General features: G+C 49.0%; 1 protein-coding gene across 1 annotated transcript; it reads left to right on the forward strand.

Moving 5' to 3' along the window:
• Positions 1-11,242: 11,242 nt before the first annotated feature.
• Positions 11,243-18,274, forward strand: RND1 (Rho family GTPase 1). The gene is made up of 5 exons (XM_043885458.1): positions 11,243-11,465; positions 12,197-12,284; positions 14,894-15,003; positions 16,091-16,225; positions 17,168-18,274. Exons 1-5 carry the CDS (start codon positions 11,346-11,348, stop codon positions 17,411-17,413), a joined length of 699 nt encoding a protein of 232 aa, XP_043741393.1. The 5' UTR covers positions 11,243-11,345; the 3' UTR covers positions 17,414-18,274.
• Positions 18,275-19,996: the final 1,722 nt, after the last annotated feature.

Below are 19,996 nucleotides of genomic sequence, written 5' to 3' on the forward strand. Positions count from 1 at the left end.
TGGCAGCTTTCAAGAGCTCGTCATGAGGTGGAATTTCCAAGCTCCAGTAACCAAGCTATCCGGGTTCCTGAAATTCCTGACTCCGATTTCTCAGCTGTTGCTGTGACCACTTTTTCCCATTTCTGGTTAGGTTAGTTTGTGTGTGTGTGTGTTTCCTTTTCACTGTATTTTTAGACTTCGGAAAAAATAAACACAGCTCACACACTAGCACCTTCCTGATCTTTCGGTTCTTCATAGGCGTGGGGGTGAGGGCAATTCTTTCCATGACCGTGGTCATTCTTCAACCCTATCCCACCCCACCCATCCTTACCTTCTGTTGAAAATTTCCAGCCTTATCCCACCCATCTCGCATTACCGCCTCTCCCATCCCCTCAACACTGGTAAATGTTGATTGTAATGTGAACCTTCTGGCTCTTACATCCTTTCTATACTTCTGTCTGGTTTCCCTCTTGTTTTCCCACAGTGGGAAACTTCCCCCACTGTGGCATTCTTTTCCCTCCCTTCAGAAGAGCCACTCTATTTCTGCGGTTCGGGGCTCATCCCACTGGGACAGCACCTGATTCGAAGGAGGAGCTGGGGAGTCCGATGAATCTAGGAACCCACACCCCACCAATTAGGTTTAGGCTTCATCATCAATAACATAGCACTTACCTAAGGCTCAGTGGGCTTCCGAGGTGGCACTAGTGGTAAAGAACCTGTCTGCCAAAAAAAAAAAAAAAAAGAACCTGTCTGCCAATGCAGTAGACATTAGAGACGCGGGTTCGATCCCTGGGTTGGGAAGATCCTTTTGAGAAGGGAATGGCAATCCACTCCAGTATTCTTGCCTGGAGAATTCCATGGACAGAGGAGCCTGGCGGGCTACAGTCCATGGTGTCACAAAAGAGTCGGACACAACTGAGCGACTAAACAACCAGAGTTGTAGCGAGGTTGAAGTGAAATAATGCAAGGAGTGTACTGAGGTCAGATGCCTTGCAGCTGGCAAAGGCCTTGATAATGGAGCTGTTATTCACTGGACCTGGTCCTCCAGGACACAGGACTGTTTCTCAGACCTCTTTCATTCGACCCTGTCCACATGCCAGTCAGAGTCCTGGAGCTGGACTGGGTGCCGCCCGTTGTCTGAAGACACAGGTGATGTCCAGAGGTGGCGTGGGAGAGGTGAAGGGGGAGGGCTCAGGGTTTTCTCTTGTGAAGGCAAGAGACAAGGATTTGCATTATTCAGTCTGGAGGAAACTGGAAGAGGGAAGGAAAGGCTTTTAATAATAATAACAGACTTCAGGGCTCTCTGTGTCACATTCTGTTTTCTCTCCCTCAGGGAAGAGGAAGTGTTGGCGTTGGAGAGTCTAGGAACTGGTGAGCAGAAGAATGTCCCAGCTGTGGATGAAACCCTGGCTCAGGAAATTTGAAATTTCTGCCAAGGCTCGCAGAGTTTGCCTAAGGTCACAAGGTAGTCGGTGCTGGGCCCTGGATGTGGACACAGACCACAGCCCACTGAAAGCGGGCCAAGGCTTTCAACCCACACGCTGTGGCCAGAGGCTGGGAGCTCCAGGGGGTCAGATGGGTTGGCAAACCCAGTGGAGACTCCTGGTTTGCTTCAGAGTCCCATCCCCAGGAAGTGGTGAAAAGAATACAAGGTAACGCAATATTGCCACCCCCATTTCAGAAAAAGCAAAGCTCAGTGAAAGATAAAGTAATTCACCCAGTTCACAAAACTGGGAACTGCTGAGACCAGGATTCGAACCCGGGCTGCATGATGTGAGCCTGGGTTCTCTACCTGTGCGGCCTCTGGATGTGTTGAGTCTGGTTCTCAAGCTAGTGGGGCTGACTCTGGAGCAGAGATGCTAATGAAGTCCTGTAGCACCTCTTGGACCCTCAGAGGACTGAGGGCTGAGTGAGACAGTGCAGGTGGAGCCCAGCACACAGGAAGAGCCGACCCGGCTGTCATTATGTCTGGCTGGCTTCGGTTCTGCCTTTCCGCTATTTGCTCAGTGCCTGGGTTTATGCCCTTGGCCTTCACTAACCTGGAAGCAAATATCTGTCCTTCCTCCGTGTTTGTCCTCAGTCAGTAAACAGGATTGTGGGTTAAGGGGTGACTGCCTGACCCTCACAGTCCCACCCACTGCCAGACTCTGGTTGTCTGGGGCGCATCCCCCGGCATGCCCTGGAAGGCTGGACTGGGGGTGAGCCGGAAGGCTCCCAGAGAGCAAGTCCAGCCTCACATTTTGTATAAGGATGCTGAGGCCCAAAGAGAGAGAGTCTGGGTCAGGGTCATTCCTTCAGTCTGTCCACATTCACTGAGCCCCTGCTGTGTTCCAGATACCATTCTAGACATTGGGGATATGGCAGGAAATGGGACTGAAAAGACCCCACCAAGAGGCAATGTAAGAGACGCAGGTTCGATTCCCGGGTCAGGAAGATCCCCTGGAGGAGGGCATGGCAACCCACTCCAGTATTCTTGCCTGGAGAATCTCATGGACAGAGGAGCCTGGCGGGCTACAGCCCATAGGGTCTTGCAAAGAGTTGGGTATAACTGAAGCGACTCAGCAAGCACACATGCAAGTCTGCCTTACCAGAGTGGAGGAGAAAGACGACAAAAAATAGGTATACAAAAAATGCATGCCAGAAAAAGGTCATGGTGACCAATGCCGGAGAACATGAAATGGAATCGTCAAGTGGTTACTTCAGTTAAGGTGAGTTCTCTGGGCAGATGACATTAAAACCCCAGATCTAAGGGATGAAAAGATACCAGTGGGGACCGTCAAGGAGCAGGGTGCTCCTGGAAGAGGAAATGCAGCAAAAAGCTCCCAGGTACAAGCAGAGCACGTGGTACTTAGTAAAGGTGACTGTTTTGGGAACTTTAGTGTTCTTCTTTTTTTTCCCCAGGAACTTTAATTTCATAGGGAGCTGTCATGTTGGGGGAAGTCTAAGAGAGGAAAGGCGCTCAGGAACATGGGAGTGAGCTTGGAAATGATGTGAAGGCTGAGCCACACATACTCCCTTTCCATTTTCCCAGGTCCGGCCACTTCCTCATCCACTAGTGTGGTATGAATGTGTGTGTGTGTGTGCTACAAATATATATTTATATGTAAATGTATATGTAGATAAAGTGTGAACGTGTCTATGTTTTGGGCTGTGATGTAACGTGTTTCTTTTTTAAAAGTGTTTATTATTATTATTTATTTGGCTGTGCTGGATTTTAGTTGGGGCTTCCCTGGTGGCTCAGGTGGTAAAGAATCTGCCTGCAATGCAGGAGACCCTGGTTCGATCTCCGAGTTGGGAAGATCCTGTTAGTTGCGGTACATGGTGTTTTCAATTTTTGCTGCAGCAGGCAAACTCTTAGTTGCAGCAAGTGGGATCTAGTTCCCTGACCAGGGATTGAACCTATGTCCCCTGCATTGGGAGCATGGATTCTTAGCCACTGGACCACCAGAAAAGTCCCCGTAACAAAATTCTGACTATGACTTGTGACAGAAAATTTGAGAGCCATGATTGGAGGAAGCCACAGTTCAGCATGGCTGGAGCACAGTGGGAGAGGGAAAGAATACAAGGGCAAGACAGTTCATGTATGGTTCTAAAAGAAACTGGATTTTATTCAAAATGAACCTGACCCCATAAGAAGACTTAAGCAGAGAATGGACATGACCCATGTAGTTTCTTGGTTTTATTTTTAATCTTGCCATTTAGAAATAGATAAACTGAGTCTCCTTACAGTTACTTTTCCACCAAAACAGATTTGACTTGCTTTCTCTGGCAAGAAATTGGGTTGGAGGGAGACAGAGGAGCTATACTTCTGTCCACCTTGCCAGATCAAGAAGGACCTCCTGGAGGGACCCAGGAGAGGGGCCACACAAAGATCCCCGGGAGGCTGTAGTGAAGGGTGGCAGGAGGAGGCCCAGAGAGGGTAGAGGAGGGCGGGGCAGTTGCTACACTAGCGGATGAGGAAGTGGCTGGACCTGGGAAACTGGAAGGGGAGTATGTGTGGCTCAGCGTTCGCATCGCTTCCCGGCTCACTCCCATGTTCCTGAGTGCCTCTCTTTCCTTAGACTTCCCCCAGCGTGAGGGCCCCCTAGCACCCTGGTCCTGACCAAGCCTTGGTGGTGGCAAGAGGAGGCAGGAAGCCCTACCTGCTGCGGTCTTACCAGGGTCCTCTGCTCCAAGGGCCTGTTTTAGGAATGGTGGCTACACTCACTCTGGCCACATACTGCTCCTGTCCCCGACTCCCACCCCCCCCAGCTCAGTCCAAACCAGGCAGAACAAGGTGTCCCTAGGACCACTGTCTTTACTGTGTCTCTGTTTCCCGTCCTGTCCCATCCTCAGCCATCTTTTTCCTCCTAATTCTTAGTCTGATTCAAGTAGCTTTTTTTTCTTTCTCCTCCTGTATAGGCCTTTACACGCACACACACACACACACACACACACACACACACATGCATTCACTAGTCCTCCTTTTCCATCTCTTGCTTCCATGCCATCCCATTCCCTAGACCATTCCCTATACATTACCCACCTCTCAGCATCTTATTCTTATTTGAACCATAGCTCAATGCTACTTCCTCTAGGAAGCTTCCAAGAAAATTCTCCTTCTTCCTTTTGTTTCTGCTTCTAGTCGCTCACCAGACTCACACAACACTCAGCTCTCAGGATGAGGAGCAGAAGAGCACAAGAAAGAGAAAAACCCCAGGAATGGGCCTGGCCTTCATAGCTAGCCTTTGGTTTTCTCCTATGGAATATAACACTTTCACAGAATATCAACATCAAGCAAGGCCACCCAATGACTGAAATAGATCAAGAACAAGACCTCGCTGTAGTCACATCCAAACACAGACAGAAACGAGAAATTGTCCAAGCCGTAAAAATGAACAAACATCCCCCTGTTCTAGCTCAGATGAGTGGCTGCTGCTCCTTTACCAATCATAGTGTTAGTCTTGCTTCATTCTTATTTACTAAGGTACCACTGTGGTTTAGAACTGAGAAGGTGGGGGACTTCCCTGGTGGTCTGGAGGTTAAGACTCTGTGCTTCCACTGCAGGGGGTATGAGTTAGGTCCCCGGTTTGGGAACTAAGATCCTCCATGCCAGTGCAGCACAGCCAAAAAAATAGAACAACAACAACAACAAAAAGGAACGCAATTGTAGAATCCTCCAGCTTCCTGACAACCTCTAACCCAGGGCAACCTTGCTTCCCTGACTTCTCCCCAAATCTGCAAATTTAAGCCCAAATCCTAAGCCTTTTCCTACATGCCCCACAGTTGGTGTGTGTTGTTCTCCTTGATGAAATGAGTTCACAAACCCAATTTTGTTCGACTACAAGTGTCTGCTGGTAGTCTTTGGCTGGAGGGCACTGACAATCAAGAAAAAAAATACAAGTATACTTGTGCGTATTTTTTAAAACTCTGAACTCCTACGTTTTGGTTTTTAAGTGTATTTTATGATATTTTAGTACCACATTCCCTTTCCTAATTATGTTCTCAGGCAAACTGCCCCACCCCCTGAATCATCTGCTTCAGCTGGTTACATTGATTCTTCAGTCCTTGGGCAAGCTGAGCATTTTCATGCATCTCTCCTCTCCAGTCTTTCTTTAAATAATGTTTGTCTGTTTATGTATTTGACTACCTTGGGTCTTAGTTGCAGCTCTCTGTAGCACTTGCCTCAGCAGTTACAGCGATCTGGTTTAGTTGCTTCACAGCATATGGGTATGTTAGTTTCCAGAGTAGGGATCGAACCCACGTCCCCTGCATTGTCAGGAGGATTCTTAACCACTGGAGCAGGGACGTCTTGCTGTCGCCAGTCTTGTATTAAAATTGAGGCCCAGGAGAAACCACTCTCTTAGATGAGCCTTCCAGGATCACCTAACCAGATCTGACCTCTCCCTTCTCAGCACTTTTACGGCACTTGTTTCAGTTACCCTCCAGGCTCTTGTTTTATCTCCTCCTCATAAGCTGTAAACTCCGTGAAGATGGGGACTGAGTCTTAAAATCTTGTTTAGCACTCTAGTGAGTGCTCCAGCTAAAAGGCTCTGTCAAAGGGTCAGGTGTTCCCATGGCTAGGAGCCAGGGATCCCTGAGATTATGAGAAGTTATGGTTTAGAACTGAGAAGTGGAGCGCCTGAGTCATATTAAGGAGGGGTGAATCGGCCTTGCCTTCTAGACTCCTTGGGGACACGGGTGGCAGTGTCCCTGGGAGCTCTTTGTAAGGATCCCTAGGGCAGAGAAAGTCCTGGGTTTGTGTACTCTGTGCTAAGAGTCAGAGTGGATTTGAATTTGCTACCACCCTGAACACCTTGGTGTATTACGTCACTGTCCTAGATAAGGACCTTATCACAGTAATCAGAGTCAAAAAAGATAGGACAGCCCTGAGCTTTGAAGGTGTGGTACATACACACACATACTCTCTCTCTCTCTCTCTCACACACACACACACACACACACACACACACATGCATGCACACGATATCCAGGCTAGTGGCTTTTAAATTGTGTTCCCTGGAATTTGTCCCCTAGAAGTACCCTGGGAGGCTGAGTGAGTGCCATCCCAAGTCCCTAATTCTGATTTAACCACTGAAGTTTTGTTTTTCATCTTTTTGTGTTTTGCGATACAGCATGAGATGTAATTTGTAAAAGTGTTTAATACATGTTAACAACACCATGGAGATGCAATCAGCAAAATCCACAATGTGGAAGACACTGTAGAATAAACAACATGGTTTCTTCATCAGGTAAACTATACAGGGAAAAAAGGAAATGGAACCTATGAAATAAAAGATGCTTAAGAGCCATATCAATGAAATTCAATGAGTGGACTTTGTTTAGATTCCAATTTAACTAAATCAATGAATGACACAATTGGGGAAATTTTAGCACTGACTGACTATTTGGTGATTTTTAAGGAGTTATTTATTTTTAGTGGGGATAATGGTATTTTGATTATGTTAATGAAGAATCTTTTTATTTTTCAGATGAGTACTGAAATCTCTATGAATTAAATGATATGATGTCCAAAATTTGTCTTATAATCATCCAGTGAGGAGGTGTAGTGGGGAGAAGCTGGGTGGGGGTATAGATGTAGTAGGATTGTGTGGATGATTGTTGAAGTTGGGTGATGGTTACAAATGGGTTCATTGTATTTTTCTATTTCTTTAGATGTTTGAACATCTCCACACAATAAGTTTTTTTTAAAGAAAAAAACAAGTTACAGGAGATTCAGTAAAGAAAATTTGAAATTATAAACTTATTTATTTATTTATTTTGTAAGTAACCTGCTTTGGACTTCCCTGGTGGCTTAGTGGTAAAGAATCTACCTGCCAATGCAGGAGACATGGGTTCCATCCCTGGTCCGGGAAGATCCTACATGCCGAGGAGCGGCTGAGCCCGTGACGACAACTACGGAGCCTGTGCTCAGAAACAAGAGAAGCCACTGCAATAAGAAGCTCGCTCACTGCAACTAGAGAGTAGCCTGCACAGCAACAAAGACCCAGCACAGCCAAAAATCAATCAATAAATAAAATTTCAGAAAAAGTAACAGCTTTATCAAGATATAATTCACATGCCATACAACTCACCAATTTAAACAATTCAGTGGTTTTTAGTATATTCACAGAGTTGCACAACCATCACCACAATCAAGTTTAGAAGAGTTTTGTCACCTCAAAAAGAAACCTCGCACCTATTAGCAGACATTCTACATTCCCCCACAACCCTTACAGCCCTAGACAACTACTAATCCCCTTTCTGTGTCTTTGGATTTGTTCTGGATGCTTCATACAAGTGAAATCATATAATATATGGCCTTTTGTGACTAGCTTCTTTCACCTTAGGATAATGTTTTCAAGTATAACCTTGTTTTAAATTTTCCTGGTCGTATAGGAGGGCTCCCTTGGTGGCTCAGTGGTAAAGAATCTGCCCGCCATGCAGGAGACCTGGATTTGAGTCTTGGGTCAGGAAGATCCCCTGGAGAAGGGAATGGCAACCCGCTCCAGTATTATTGCCTGGAGAGTTCCACGGACAGAGGAGCCTGGCAGGCTACAGTCCACGTGGTTGCACACAGTCAGTCTTATAGGAAAAAACAACCTTATAAATTTATTACTCTGGCTTTGGATTTTTAAATAAAGATACATGGAAGAGGTTTAAACAACTTGGGGGAGGGAGTCTAACTGCTAAAAAAAAAAAAAAAATGAAAGGCTAAAAACCCCTTTGTTAGTCCAAACCCCTCACCTTACATTCAAGGAACTAGGGGCCCAGAGAGATTAACCCAAACACACATAGCTTGTTGAGGACAGAGCTGGTCCAACACCCAGACCAGCTGAATTTTGGCTCCATCGTCCTTTCATGTTGCCACACTGCCTTCTGAACACACACACGCGAACACACACACCCCACCCCCTACATTTCCCACCATAATTCATAAACATGTGACCCACAAAATATCTTCAGAGACACATCTTGACAAGGTGAAGGGACCTAGAGAAGAAGTCTGGAGAGCTCTCCCTTCTGCTCAAGGTCAGTTTTACTTCAGCCCTGATCCCCAGGAGGCCCAGTGATGGGGGCTGCTCCATCTCACAGCTCAGGATTTCTGCTTTCCTCCCCTAAAATGCAACCACTCAGGGAAGAAGCAGTGTTAGCACCAGTTCCCAGAATTTCTATCTCAGTGGACCTCAGGAGTGGCAATCTTGTTAGAAGTCAGAGGAAGTTGTTTGCATAGCAAGAACAGTTTTTACTTATTTGAATATTATTTGGAGTGCCTCAGGAGGGGGTACATGTAGGGGGAGGCTGGGAGAGAACATGGGGGAGAGAGAGGGCTAAAGCCTTTGGTGCTGTCATTGGAGGGAACCCAGTTAAGGGTTAAGAGGCTGTATGGGAACCCCACTGGTGCTTCCAACTGAGTTGGGATGAGATGGAGGGAGGGAGACACCAGGAAAAAGTCATGCTGAGGGAGAGGATTCCAGGCTGAGGCAGTCTGTGATCTTACAGCTGTTCCTGGAACACTCTCAAACCATGTTTATGGGCAGCTCAGAGAGGCTGTCAGGCTGCTGCAAAAGGGCAGGAAGAGGACAAATTCTATAGACAGAACATTATCTTAGGGCTGAGGATGAGACCTGGGGAATAGTAGGGGAAAGAAGCTGCCAGAGAGCCTGCCTGGGAGAAGAGAGTAACCAGCCAATAGTATCACCTGGTAACTGTCTTTCTACCCTGGAGATTCCCTGAAGTGATCCCTGATCCCTGGAAGGGTGGCCTTAGGGCAGAGGACAGTGCAGGAGTTAGCCCCAGGACCCTCAGCCGGCAACCTGGACTAGACGCAGGAGACCTAGGTTCGATCCCTAGGTGGGGAAGGTCCCCTGCAGAAGGGAATACTAGCCACCCCAGTATTCTTACCTGGAGAATTCCATGGACAGAAGAGCCTGTCTGGCTACAGTCTGTGGGATCCATGGGGTCCCAAAGAGTTGGACACGACTGATTGACAAACACTATTGGAGCTTCCCAGGTGGTGCTAGTGATAAAGAACCCACCTGCCAATGCAGGAGACATAAGAGGTGCAGTTTCAACCCCTAGGTCAGGAAGATCCCCTGGAGGAAGGCATGGCAGCCCACTCCAGTATTCTTGCCTGGAGAATGCTATGGACAGAGGAGTCTGGTGGGCTACAGTCCATAGTGTTGCAAAGAGTCAGACACTGAAGACTGAAGAGACTTAGCATGCACGCATACTGGTTAGGCGACATTCTCAAAATATTCTCCATTCTCCTGTCTGTAGAGGGCATTGGCAATCTTACCCTTAGAAATCTGTCCCTTTGGGACCAGGGAAAATTTTAAACATCCTATGTAGGGACTTCCCTGGTGGTCCAGTGGCTAAGACTCCACCCTCCCAGTGCAGGGGACCCAGGTTCGATCCCTGGTCAGGGAACTAGATCCCACATGCCACAACTAAAGAGTTCGCATGCCGCAAGTAAAGACCTGGTGCAAATAAATAAATAAATATTAAAAAAATAAATAAATAAACATCCTATGTAACAGGGAACACACCCCCCTCCCCGGCCCCAGTGGGGCCGCAGTGATGGCAAGTCAGAGTAAAGCTCAAGGGGAATAGGGCTCAGGCCGTGCTCCAGAGGCACTGGGCTTGACAAGGTGAAGGGACCTAGAGAAGAAGTCTGGAGTGCTCTGCTTTTGCCCAGGGTCAATCGCACTTCAATCCCTGATCCCCCAGGAGGCCTCATCTAGACTGTTTTGGTTCCTGAATAATCAGTGGGTTATTCAAGCTGGTTCTGTCTAGTGGAGAGGCGGTAACATGAAGGGCTCTGAGGGCCAAGGGCTGGCGGGCAGTTACGTAGCTCATCTCAACCTCATTTTGCCCTTCAGCTTCCGAATCCCAAAGTCCCAGGCCCATTCTTCCAGTCTGGACTTCAACCAGCTGACACACGCAGTACTGGCAGCGTCAGTAGGTGTCAACCTGAAACTGGACCTGTGCCTGATTCATCCAGGAAGCTGAACCCAAGAGGCAGAACAATCACCCCTAGAGCAGCTCCTGCCAGGCCTGGGGTGAGAGGTTGTCTGGCCAAACAGACAGCAACTTTGTTTGTTTTGCCCTCTTCATGCCCTCCCCACTTGCCAGACTCCTTCATTCCTTTCTCTGGGCCCATCTCTAGGTCAGAAGCTCTGTGGGTTTTTTCCAGATGATGCAACAAGGTTGTTCAATTTATGTACTTTTTAGTGAAGGTGATTTCTGAGGAAGAGACTTGTGTGTTGAAAGGGGTCAAACTGAGTTGATAAGGGGGTCCGGCAGGAGCTTCTGTGAAGAGAAGCCAGAACTGGGAAGTGGTTCCAGTGGGGATTAGATGGAACAAAGGGGCCAGAGATTTCTCGGACCACTCCTTCCCCAAGGAAGTGCCACCAGTCTACAATTTAGGCAAGTCCTGTTCTCCTGGGACAACTCCAACTTGACTTCACTATCCACATTCTTGGCTAGTTTATTATTTTGACACTAACTGGTGGACACTCAAGACCATTAAATTTTGGTTCATTTCCCCCCACCCCAATCCCAATACAAACGCAAAACAACGTGGGAATTCCCTTTCAGAGGAAGCAAGAAACGGTGCAGCTTTAAGAGAAAGGGAAGGGAAGAAGAGGGTTCTGACTCAGATCCTCCTGCCATTGGCTGCTAGAGGGGATCCCACTTCAGGGATTGGCTGTGACAGAGTCCGCCTCCTCTTGTGATTGGCTCAGCCAGGGCAATATAAGGTGGCCGTACCGGCCTCTTTCTCAGTTGGAGAGAGGCAGGGAATCGGCTGGGTAGTGTGCTGAGACGCACCTGGCGTAACCCTCTCCTTTCTGAATCCGAGTCCAGGTCCCGCGGAGGCTGCAGCCATGAAGGAGAGACGGGCCCCCCAGCCAGTCGTGGCTAGATGTAAGCTCGTTCTGGTGGGGGATGTGCAGTGTGGGAAGACAGCAATGTTACAGGTGTTGGCGAAGGACTGCTATCCCGAGGTGAGTTGCTCGCCCGCCCGCTGGCCACCTTTCCTCTGACCGCCTGCTGCTGCGGGTAGATTCCCACCTGCCCAGGGGAGCTGTTTCATCCCACCCCACCCCTTCCCATCCTCAGCAGCTTTCTGGCTGGAGGACCGCCCTGCCTTGGCTTCCCCTGAGACCTGTTCCACTTCTGCCGCCCAGCTGGCTCCTCCTCACCTCTTCACCCATAGGTCCCTGATCAAATCCCCTCCTACCTCTCTTCATCCTGGAGTCTGCTCTTGGGAGAGGGAACTGGAGGCATTTGAGAGTCAGGGGTTTCTTCTTGACGTAATACCTGCCGGTCCCCTCACCTATTCTATGTGCTTGTCCCCAGGCAGGCTTCTGCTGCCCTGCTGGTCCAAGGGACTTGTGGGGAGAAAAAGAGCTAGAATTGATTTGTGGCTCTGAAATTTGGAGACAGGCAAATCTGGGGACAAGAGGAATCCGTGTGTGTGTGTGTGTGTGTGGGGTGTCTCCCTGACCATCTAGGATATGGGGAGATTGTCCCTGGCAGGGAGTCTTACATTTCTCACTTTGATGGAGCAAAGTGCCTGAGCCTCTACACCCCTCCCTCCCGCCCCAGGTATCCTCTCCTTTCCTGCCACTTCAGTGTCTCGCTCGAGTGAGTGGCTTCTTGCGTAGCCAGCACTAGCTGGAGGATTCTGAGGGTTGGTACGTCCAAGGTGTGAATAGTTCCTCTCTTTTCACAGACGTATGTGCCCACTGTGTTTGAGAATTACACAGCCTGCTTGGAGACAGAGGAACAGAGAGTGGAGCTCAGTCTCTGGGACACTTCAGGTAAGACTGCTGGCCCCAAGTGCCCCTTTCCCACCCTCATTGGTCTGTTGCAGTTGCTGTCTCTTAGAAATTGTTTTTCTCTTTGATGGGGAGAAGGAGTATGATGCTTGCCCGGAAACTGAAAGAAAGGGACCTGAAGATTATTTGGTGGGGCTGGGGCTTGGCTAACTCAGTTGGCTCATCCAGGGGTGCAGAGTGGATGAACCCCAGAAGCTATCACTTCTCTTGGTCTGGGTCTGGCTCCATCCTTTAGAGAGCTGGAATGGGGAGGTGAATGGACCCCAGACGACTACTGGAGGAGGCAGTTAGGGCTTCTCCATTTCCACTCTCTGCCACCCAACACATGCACTCACAGCCTTTACGGCCCTAGAGCAAAGCCAAATAAAAGGCAGGAGGCAGTGGTGGTTGTGGCAGGAGGCAGTTGTGGTTGAGGCAGGGAGACAAGTCTGTTTTGGGGGAAATGTTGCTCCTGACTCAATTTTCTCTTCTGCATTTCATCTCTGGCCACTGCTGCCTGCCTGCCTGCCGCAGCTCAGCCCCACTGTCATACCTCTGCGGCTGAGGGATGAAGCGATGCATCGTCAGTGTTTTGGAGGGTGGGGGCTCAATATGGGTCATGGTCATGTTGTGCATAGCTGGGGGGTGTTGGCTCTGACTAGGCTGAGGTAGAAGATGCTCTATCTTTCTGGAACGTGGAAAGCAATGTTTTAAGTCTCTCATCCCTAGACCTTCAGTGCTAGGCTATCCTTTGCTTTTCACTCTGACCCCCTTTCCATTCTCTCTTTACCCCAGCCCTTTTAAAATAGACTGAGCTCAGAATCATAATTCAGGACTGAAAGCCAGAAATATGAGAAAGAAAATAAAATCCATTTCTCTTCAAATATGCTGAGTTTAAGGAGGAACTATAAATCACCAGGGGTTTCCTGTTACATATAAATATGCCATCCTACTCCTCCAAAGAGCTATTATTCCCATCATCCAATTTTGAGGATTGGAAAGATTGGAGGTAGGAGATGGGTAATCAGAAAATGAGACGTCCCGCTTGCTCCCCACTCCCCAAAACAGAACAGAAATTCCTCCACCTGGTATGCTTCCCTCTGTTGCAGTTCCAGGGGTGGGGAGCCAGGATTCTGATTATCCAGACTGTGCTATGCTGGCTGGATTGAGCTGGAATGCAGCTTGGCTGCATGATATATGGTTTTTCATCTGCTGTACTCTGCCCACCTCTCAATCTTCCCAGAATCTTACTGCAGCTCATCTCTTTTCACTACCACCACCCCCAAAGAGCCCCCCCTCCTCCCACAGTCAGAATGCAGTCCTTGAATCCCAATCCAGATAATGGAAAATCAGCAAGGTGGTCTCTATCCCCTGTGCCGCATCCCCACCCCCCAAGTTCCAAAAGGATGCCGGCTATCCTTCAGCCTCAAACTCCCTCTTTCAAATGAGATGCCCATAAGGGAGGAGGAATGGCAGGGGTGTGTGTGATGGGGCTTCCCAGCACTGGGGCCATTATTCACTTGCTGGTCTTAGGGGAGGGGGATCGCTCAGAACCAGAAAGGAGGCCTTCTCTCCCCCTCCTTCCCCAGTGCTGCAGTGTTCTCTGCTCAGTGATGCTGTGATGAGACCCCACTTCATCCCCCAGAGAGGGAAGGGGGCCGATTACTGAAGGAGCAGGCAGTTATCCCAACTCCCCTCTACTCCCTTTTTTTTTTTTTACTCCCTTTTTTTTTGAACAACCAACCCCCTGCCTCAGCTTGGATTCCCCCCAGTTTCCATGGCGATTGCAGTTCAGGGAGAGGGGCTGCTTGCTATTCTGAGCACGGATTGTCTGGGTTCCAAAGCTGCTACTGTTCCTTCCCCAGGGCGGAGGGGGGCAGGTTCAACCCCCAGCCTTCTCCCACATTGGACCACCTGGGTCTGCACTGCCTACTCCCATCCCAGTGATGGACCCTTATTCGAGAGCCTCTAAATCCCAGCTGTTGGTGCTGCTGTCTTTAATGCCTCCCTGAGATCTTGGGACAGGGGGCTGCAGCTTTCCTTTTGCCCATTTCAGTGTAAGCTGATTTGGGTGGGAGGAGCAGTGGGACCCTGAATTCCTGATGCTCTCCCTCCCCTCCTAGAGTTCTGACCCCGTGGCAAAGAAGCAGGGCAGCCAGTTATATAACAGGCAGATGTGTTTCTTCACTGGGGAGACCCTGGAGCAGAAGCCAGGAGCAGAGATTGGACAGCAGGCAGACTCTAGAAAAGAGACCTTAAACAAGGCCTGTCTCTCTGCAGGGGTAGGAGCCGCTTCCCCTGGGACTCAGAAAACTGGTGGACCTTCAATGAAGCCCACTGTAGGAGACCCAGATAGGGCCCGATTATACTTCACCTCCCTTTTATTTTGCCCTCTTTCCCTTTTTCAGGATTAAGGAAGATGACCTTCTTGCACTGTCTCTTGGCAGGTGGTCAGGTCCCAAGCTTCCCATTGCAGCACGTTCCCCTGGGAGATAGGTGGGGCCTTCTCCCTTAAGGGACCAAGTGTGGTGTTCGCAGCGCTCTTTAGGTTTAGGCCTCTAGGGGAGGGAAAGTGCCATGATTTACCATCAGCTCTCTTTCCCCGCTACCAGGGTCTCCCTACTATGACAATGTCCGTCCACTCTGCTACAGTGACTCGGACGCAGTATTACTGTGCTTTGATATCAGCCGTCCAGAGACTGTGGACAGTGCACTCAAGAAGGTAAGACTGAATGAATTCTACCATCTCTAGCTCAGCTGGAGAACAAAAAGGAATCTTGGGGACCTTGTCATCTAACCCCTCTTTAGTAGGAAGAAATTGAGGCCAGGGAAGGAAGAGATTTGCCCAAGGCCACACCATTAGCTATAGTTTTGGGACCAGAGGGGCTTCCCAGGTGGTTCGGTGGTAAAGAATCCACCTACCAATGCAGGGGGCACGGGTTCAATTCCTGGATCGGGATGATTCCCTGGAGGAGGACATGGTAACCCACTCCAGTATTCTTGACTGGACAATCCCATTGACACAGGAGCCTGGCAGGCTACAGTCCATGGGGTCGCAAAGAGTTAGACACAGCTGAGCGACTAAGCGCTGGGACTAAACCCAGATCTCCAGTCCCTCTTCATCCTGCCTTTGCCCCTATCCTGCACTGATCTGTCAGAGGCCCAGCAGGGGAGGGTGGTGTTGGAGACTCAGGAAGTGAAGGTTGAGATTAGAGAACTTTCTGGTGATATGGTTTGAGGGTTGGAGAAGGGGCCGTTTGGTGGCAGCTTTACAGACCTTGATCCCAGGCCTTCTGGGACTTCGTCAGCCAGGAAGGCCTGAGTTGAACTGCTGGTAGGAAATGCCTCAGTCATGGCAGTAAGGTCTACCCATACGGAGGAGTCCCAGGAAACCTTGTGGAACTAGCCCAGTTTCCCAGAAGACTCCGGGATTATCTCCTTCCCTTGGAAAGAGCCTGGTTGGCTTCTTCTTGGCTTTCTGGGCTTGTGCAGCCCTTTGGGTTGAGGGGGTAGACCCATGCCCCATCTGCTTGGCAGAGAGTGAGAGATTTGTCCCTGTGCTGTCTTTGGAGACTGGGCCGTTGAATCTGGGGACAGGCTCTTGGGTCAGCACTCCTGTGGCCCCAAAGGCCTCATGGGCAGGAAGATGATGTAATTAGTGCAGTGGCGATGCTGTGACTCACAGGGAGGGCTGGGCTGGGGATAAACGGAATGGTGTATGTGATGTTGCCAACTGGGTTCCTCCGGGTGTCCGTCAGCCACTGACTCTCCTTCCTTCCGCCTTCCTATCTTCTTGCATGGCTCTTCAGTGGAGGACGGAAATCCTTGACTATTGTCCCAGCACCCGTGTCTTGCTTATTGGTTGCAAGACAGACCTGAGAACAGACCTGAGCACTCTGATGGAGCTGTCACACCAGAAGCAGGCACCCATCTCTTATGAGCAGGTGTGTGTGTGTGTGTGTGCCCATGTGTGGGCTGGGAGTTGAGCTGGGGAAGGCTACAGGAGAGGGCTTGAAAAATGGCTCTTGCTCACACTCTTTCACTATAGCAAGACAGAACTGGTATTCTGGGGGACCATCTATAATCAGCAAACGAGTTACCTGGATAGAGGTAGTGGGTACCAATTTGCTCAGATTCATACTTCCCAGGTGGCACTAGTGGTAAAGAACCTGCCTGTCAGTGCAGGAGACATAAGTGATGTGGGTTCCATCCCTGAGTCAGGAAGATCCCCCGGAGGAGAGCATGGCTAACCCACTCCAGTATTCTTGCCTGGTGAACCCTATGGACAGAGGAGCCTGGTGGGCTACAATCCATAGAGTTGCACAGAGTTGGACACGTCTGACGTGACTTAGCATGCACGCAGGCACATACTATAGTTTTTCAGGTGAGCCATTCCTGTGTGTGCCAGTGTTTCTCAGGGGGTTTTTTGTGTGTATGTATGGACCACCTTCATTAGAATCACTAGAGGTGTTTGTTAGAATTCCTGACTCCTTATCTGCAGAGTCATTCTGGGAGAAAAGTATGGGAGTTACATTATAAATTAAGTCCCTGGACAATTTCTTATGTACATGGGAAGGTAAGGATCATTTCTTTAAACCAGTCTTTCACATTACAATCATCTGAGTAGTTTTTTAAAATACTAATTCCTAGGTTTATCCCCAGAAATTCCAATTTACTTGTTCTGGCATCAATATGGTTTAAAAGTGTTCCAGGTGACTTTAAGGTGCAGTCAGGCTTCACCTTCAGAAAATAATCAGTAGAGGGTGGTGGTGGGAGCCTGGCAGTTGGGTCCCTTGGAGCAGCTCTGGGGAGGACCACTAACCTGAGAAAGCAGGGTTTCAGAGCCATTTTGGATCACTGCATGGATGACCTCACTTCCCCTGCAGGGCTGTGCCATTGCCAAGCAGCTGGGTGCAGAAATATACCTGGAAGGCTCGGCTTTCACCTCCGAGAAGAGTATCCACAGCATCTTCCGGACGGCGTCCATGGTGTGTCTGAACAAACCCAGCCCAATGCCCCCGAAGAGCCCTGTCCGAAGCCTCTCCAAGCGGCTGCTCCACCTCCCCAGCCGTTCTGAACTCATCTCTTCCACCTTCAAGAAGGAAAAGGCCAAAAGCTGTTCCATTATGTGAAGTGGGGGTTGGAGAAGGGAGACAACCTCCCACTTCCTCCCTTGGGTTGCAGAGGCACGGGGAGAGGGAGGAGGAGACAATTTAGGACTCTGGACATGAGATTTTCAGATGGCCACGGTGAGGGCTCGGAAGGAGACAGGAACGAGACAAGGAAAGAGCCAGGCCCGGCTTGAGGACCTGACACTGAGAAAGAACCATCACACCCCAAGCCAGGCTCTCGGTGGTGGAGGGGGCGGCTGCCCCAGTGCCCTCTGCTCCAGTGACAGAAAAGGTGTGGGGGTTTGGGGGGCATGCTGGCCTCACGGCTTTGTTGGGGGCCTACAGGAGCCTCACTTCAGCATCATGCCTCTTCCACACAGCGTTTCCATGCAGGCCAGGGGATGGGAGGGGTCCCTGAGCCCTTCCCTTCCCCTCTGAGGAGGCTGCAGAGGAGTGGAGAGTGGGGAAGCCAAGAGGCAGCTCCCTTGGGAGCTGAGCCCAGGTGCTTCATAACTGGTAACTGAAATCAGAAGGCAGGAGCTGGTCAGAGCCACTGAGAAGGAAACCTCATCTTTGCATAGCCCATGCCTCATGGAGAGGTGACATCATACATTCGCATGCTTCTCACCTGAGTCCCCAGGGTCCAAGGGAGAAGCCCCAGACCCCCTTCTCTTGCAGTGTGGGGGTGGTGGTGCTGCAGGAGGCAGGGCTGGGTGGGGGTCACCAGACTTTTTCTGCCCTTAGGGCAGTATAGCTGGCATTTGTTTTATAGACTCTTGTCTTTGGAACTGGGGGGAGGGGGGAGTGTTTCAATCTGTTATATGTTCTGTGTTTAAAGAAGAAAACCTATTTATTAATTAAATATATAAGACATACAAAGAAGTTGATCCATCTTCTTAGTTTCTTTCTTGGTTTCCTTTGGTCTCCGATACTGAGGAGAAAGGGGTGCTGGGGTCCCTTCTGTGCTTTGCAGAGGGGCTGCCTACCCTGTTCCCTGGCCCCTCCAGCAAGGATCTGCGCCCTCTCCCCACATCCCTGCTTCATCCCCTTCCCCACCCATTTCCTGCTAATCAAGTGATGATCTCCTTACCTCTGGAGCAGGGTTTCTCAACCTGGGAACCAATGACATTTTGGAGTAGCTAATGCTTTGTGGTGGGGGCTCTCCTGTGCACCCAGGAGATGTCTAACAGCATCCCTGGCCTCTCCCTGCTAGGTGTCCACAGCACCCTGAGTTGTCCGAGCCAAAAACGTCCCCTGCATTGCAGGTAGATTCTTTACCATCTGAGCACCAGGGAAGCCCAAAATGTCTCCAGATGTTGCTAAATGTCTCCCAGGACAAAGTCATTTGGGGTTGACAACCATTGCCCTGGAGAGTCTAGAGGAGAGAGACAAAATCCAGTGAAAGCATTAGATGGAGAGCCAACCCCACCCCTACAGAAAGTGGACAGGCTGAAGCCAAGGCTGGGAGGTTCCAAGGGTTCAGGTCTCCTCTGAATTCAAGGTGAGGTGATGCCTTTTGCTTTCTTGACCTTCTGATTCCAAGGCCTGTTGATGGCAGCTCAGGGGCCTTATTACCTCTTCTCTTCAGCTACTTATAGCTCCTTTTTTCTAAGTTTCATACTGTACTGGAAATAAAAATTTACTGTGTATTGCATACTTACTATGTGCTCAGCATTGTGCTGAGTGCTTTACCTTATCACATTTTTTTGGATTTAATATTAAAAAAAATCTTATGGTAGTTTATTTACAGTGTTGTATTCTGGTGTACAGCAAGGTGTTTCAGTTATATATTATTTTTCTTATTCTTGTCCATTATGGTTTATCACAGGATATTGAATATGGTTCCCTGTGCTTTACATTAGGGCCTTGTTGTTTATCCACCCTATGTATAATAGCTTGTATATGCTGATGCCAAACTTCCAATCCTTCCCCCTACATTATCACATTTCACCTCATAAATGAAAATAACTAACATTTATTAAATGTTTACTATGGGTCAGGTGTGCTTATAAGTTCTTTATGTTTCTTCTTGTGATAACCCTATGATGTGCTAACGCCATTCTACAGACAGGAACATTGAGGTTCAGAGAGATTAATGTGCTTAAGGTCACACAACTAGAAAGTGGTAGAACCTGGATACAAATCCAGGCAACCTGGCTGTAGAACATGCACTTAAAAAAAATGAACCATTTATTTTTTCATTTAAAAAAATTGAATGTCTTTAAATTCTATAGTGCTGTGCAATTTTTAAGTTTCACACACATGATTTCAAATAATCCCATAAAAACCATTCTTCCCCCCATCCCTATATTGCCCCTTCACTCTCCCCACTGGTAACCAGTAGTTTGTTCTCTACAGAATATGCACTTTTTACTGGTCTGTGATCCTATGGTTGTAGTGGTGTTAGTTGCTCAGTTGTGTCTGACTCTTTGCGACTCCATGGACTATAGCCCGCCAGGCTTCCCTGTCCATGGGATTGTCCAGGCAAGAATACTGGAGTGGGTTGCCATTCCCTTCTCCAGAGGATCTTCCACACCCAGGGATTGAACCTGGGTCTCTTGCATTGCAGGCAGATTCTTAACTATCTAAGCTACCAGGGAAGCC

Source organism: Cervus elaphus, chromosome 3 (genome assembly GCF_910594005.1).
Source record: "Cervus elaphus chromosome 3, mCerEla1.1, whole genome shotgun sequence".
Classification (NCBI taxonomy): Eukaryota; Metazoa; Chordata; class Mammalia; order Artiodactyla; family Cervidae; genus Cervus; species Cervus elaphus.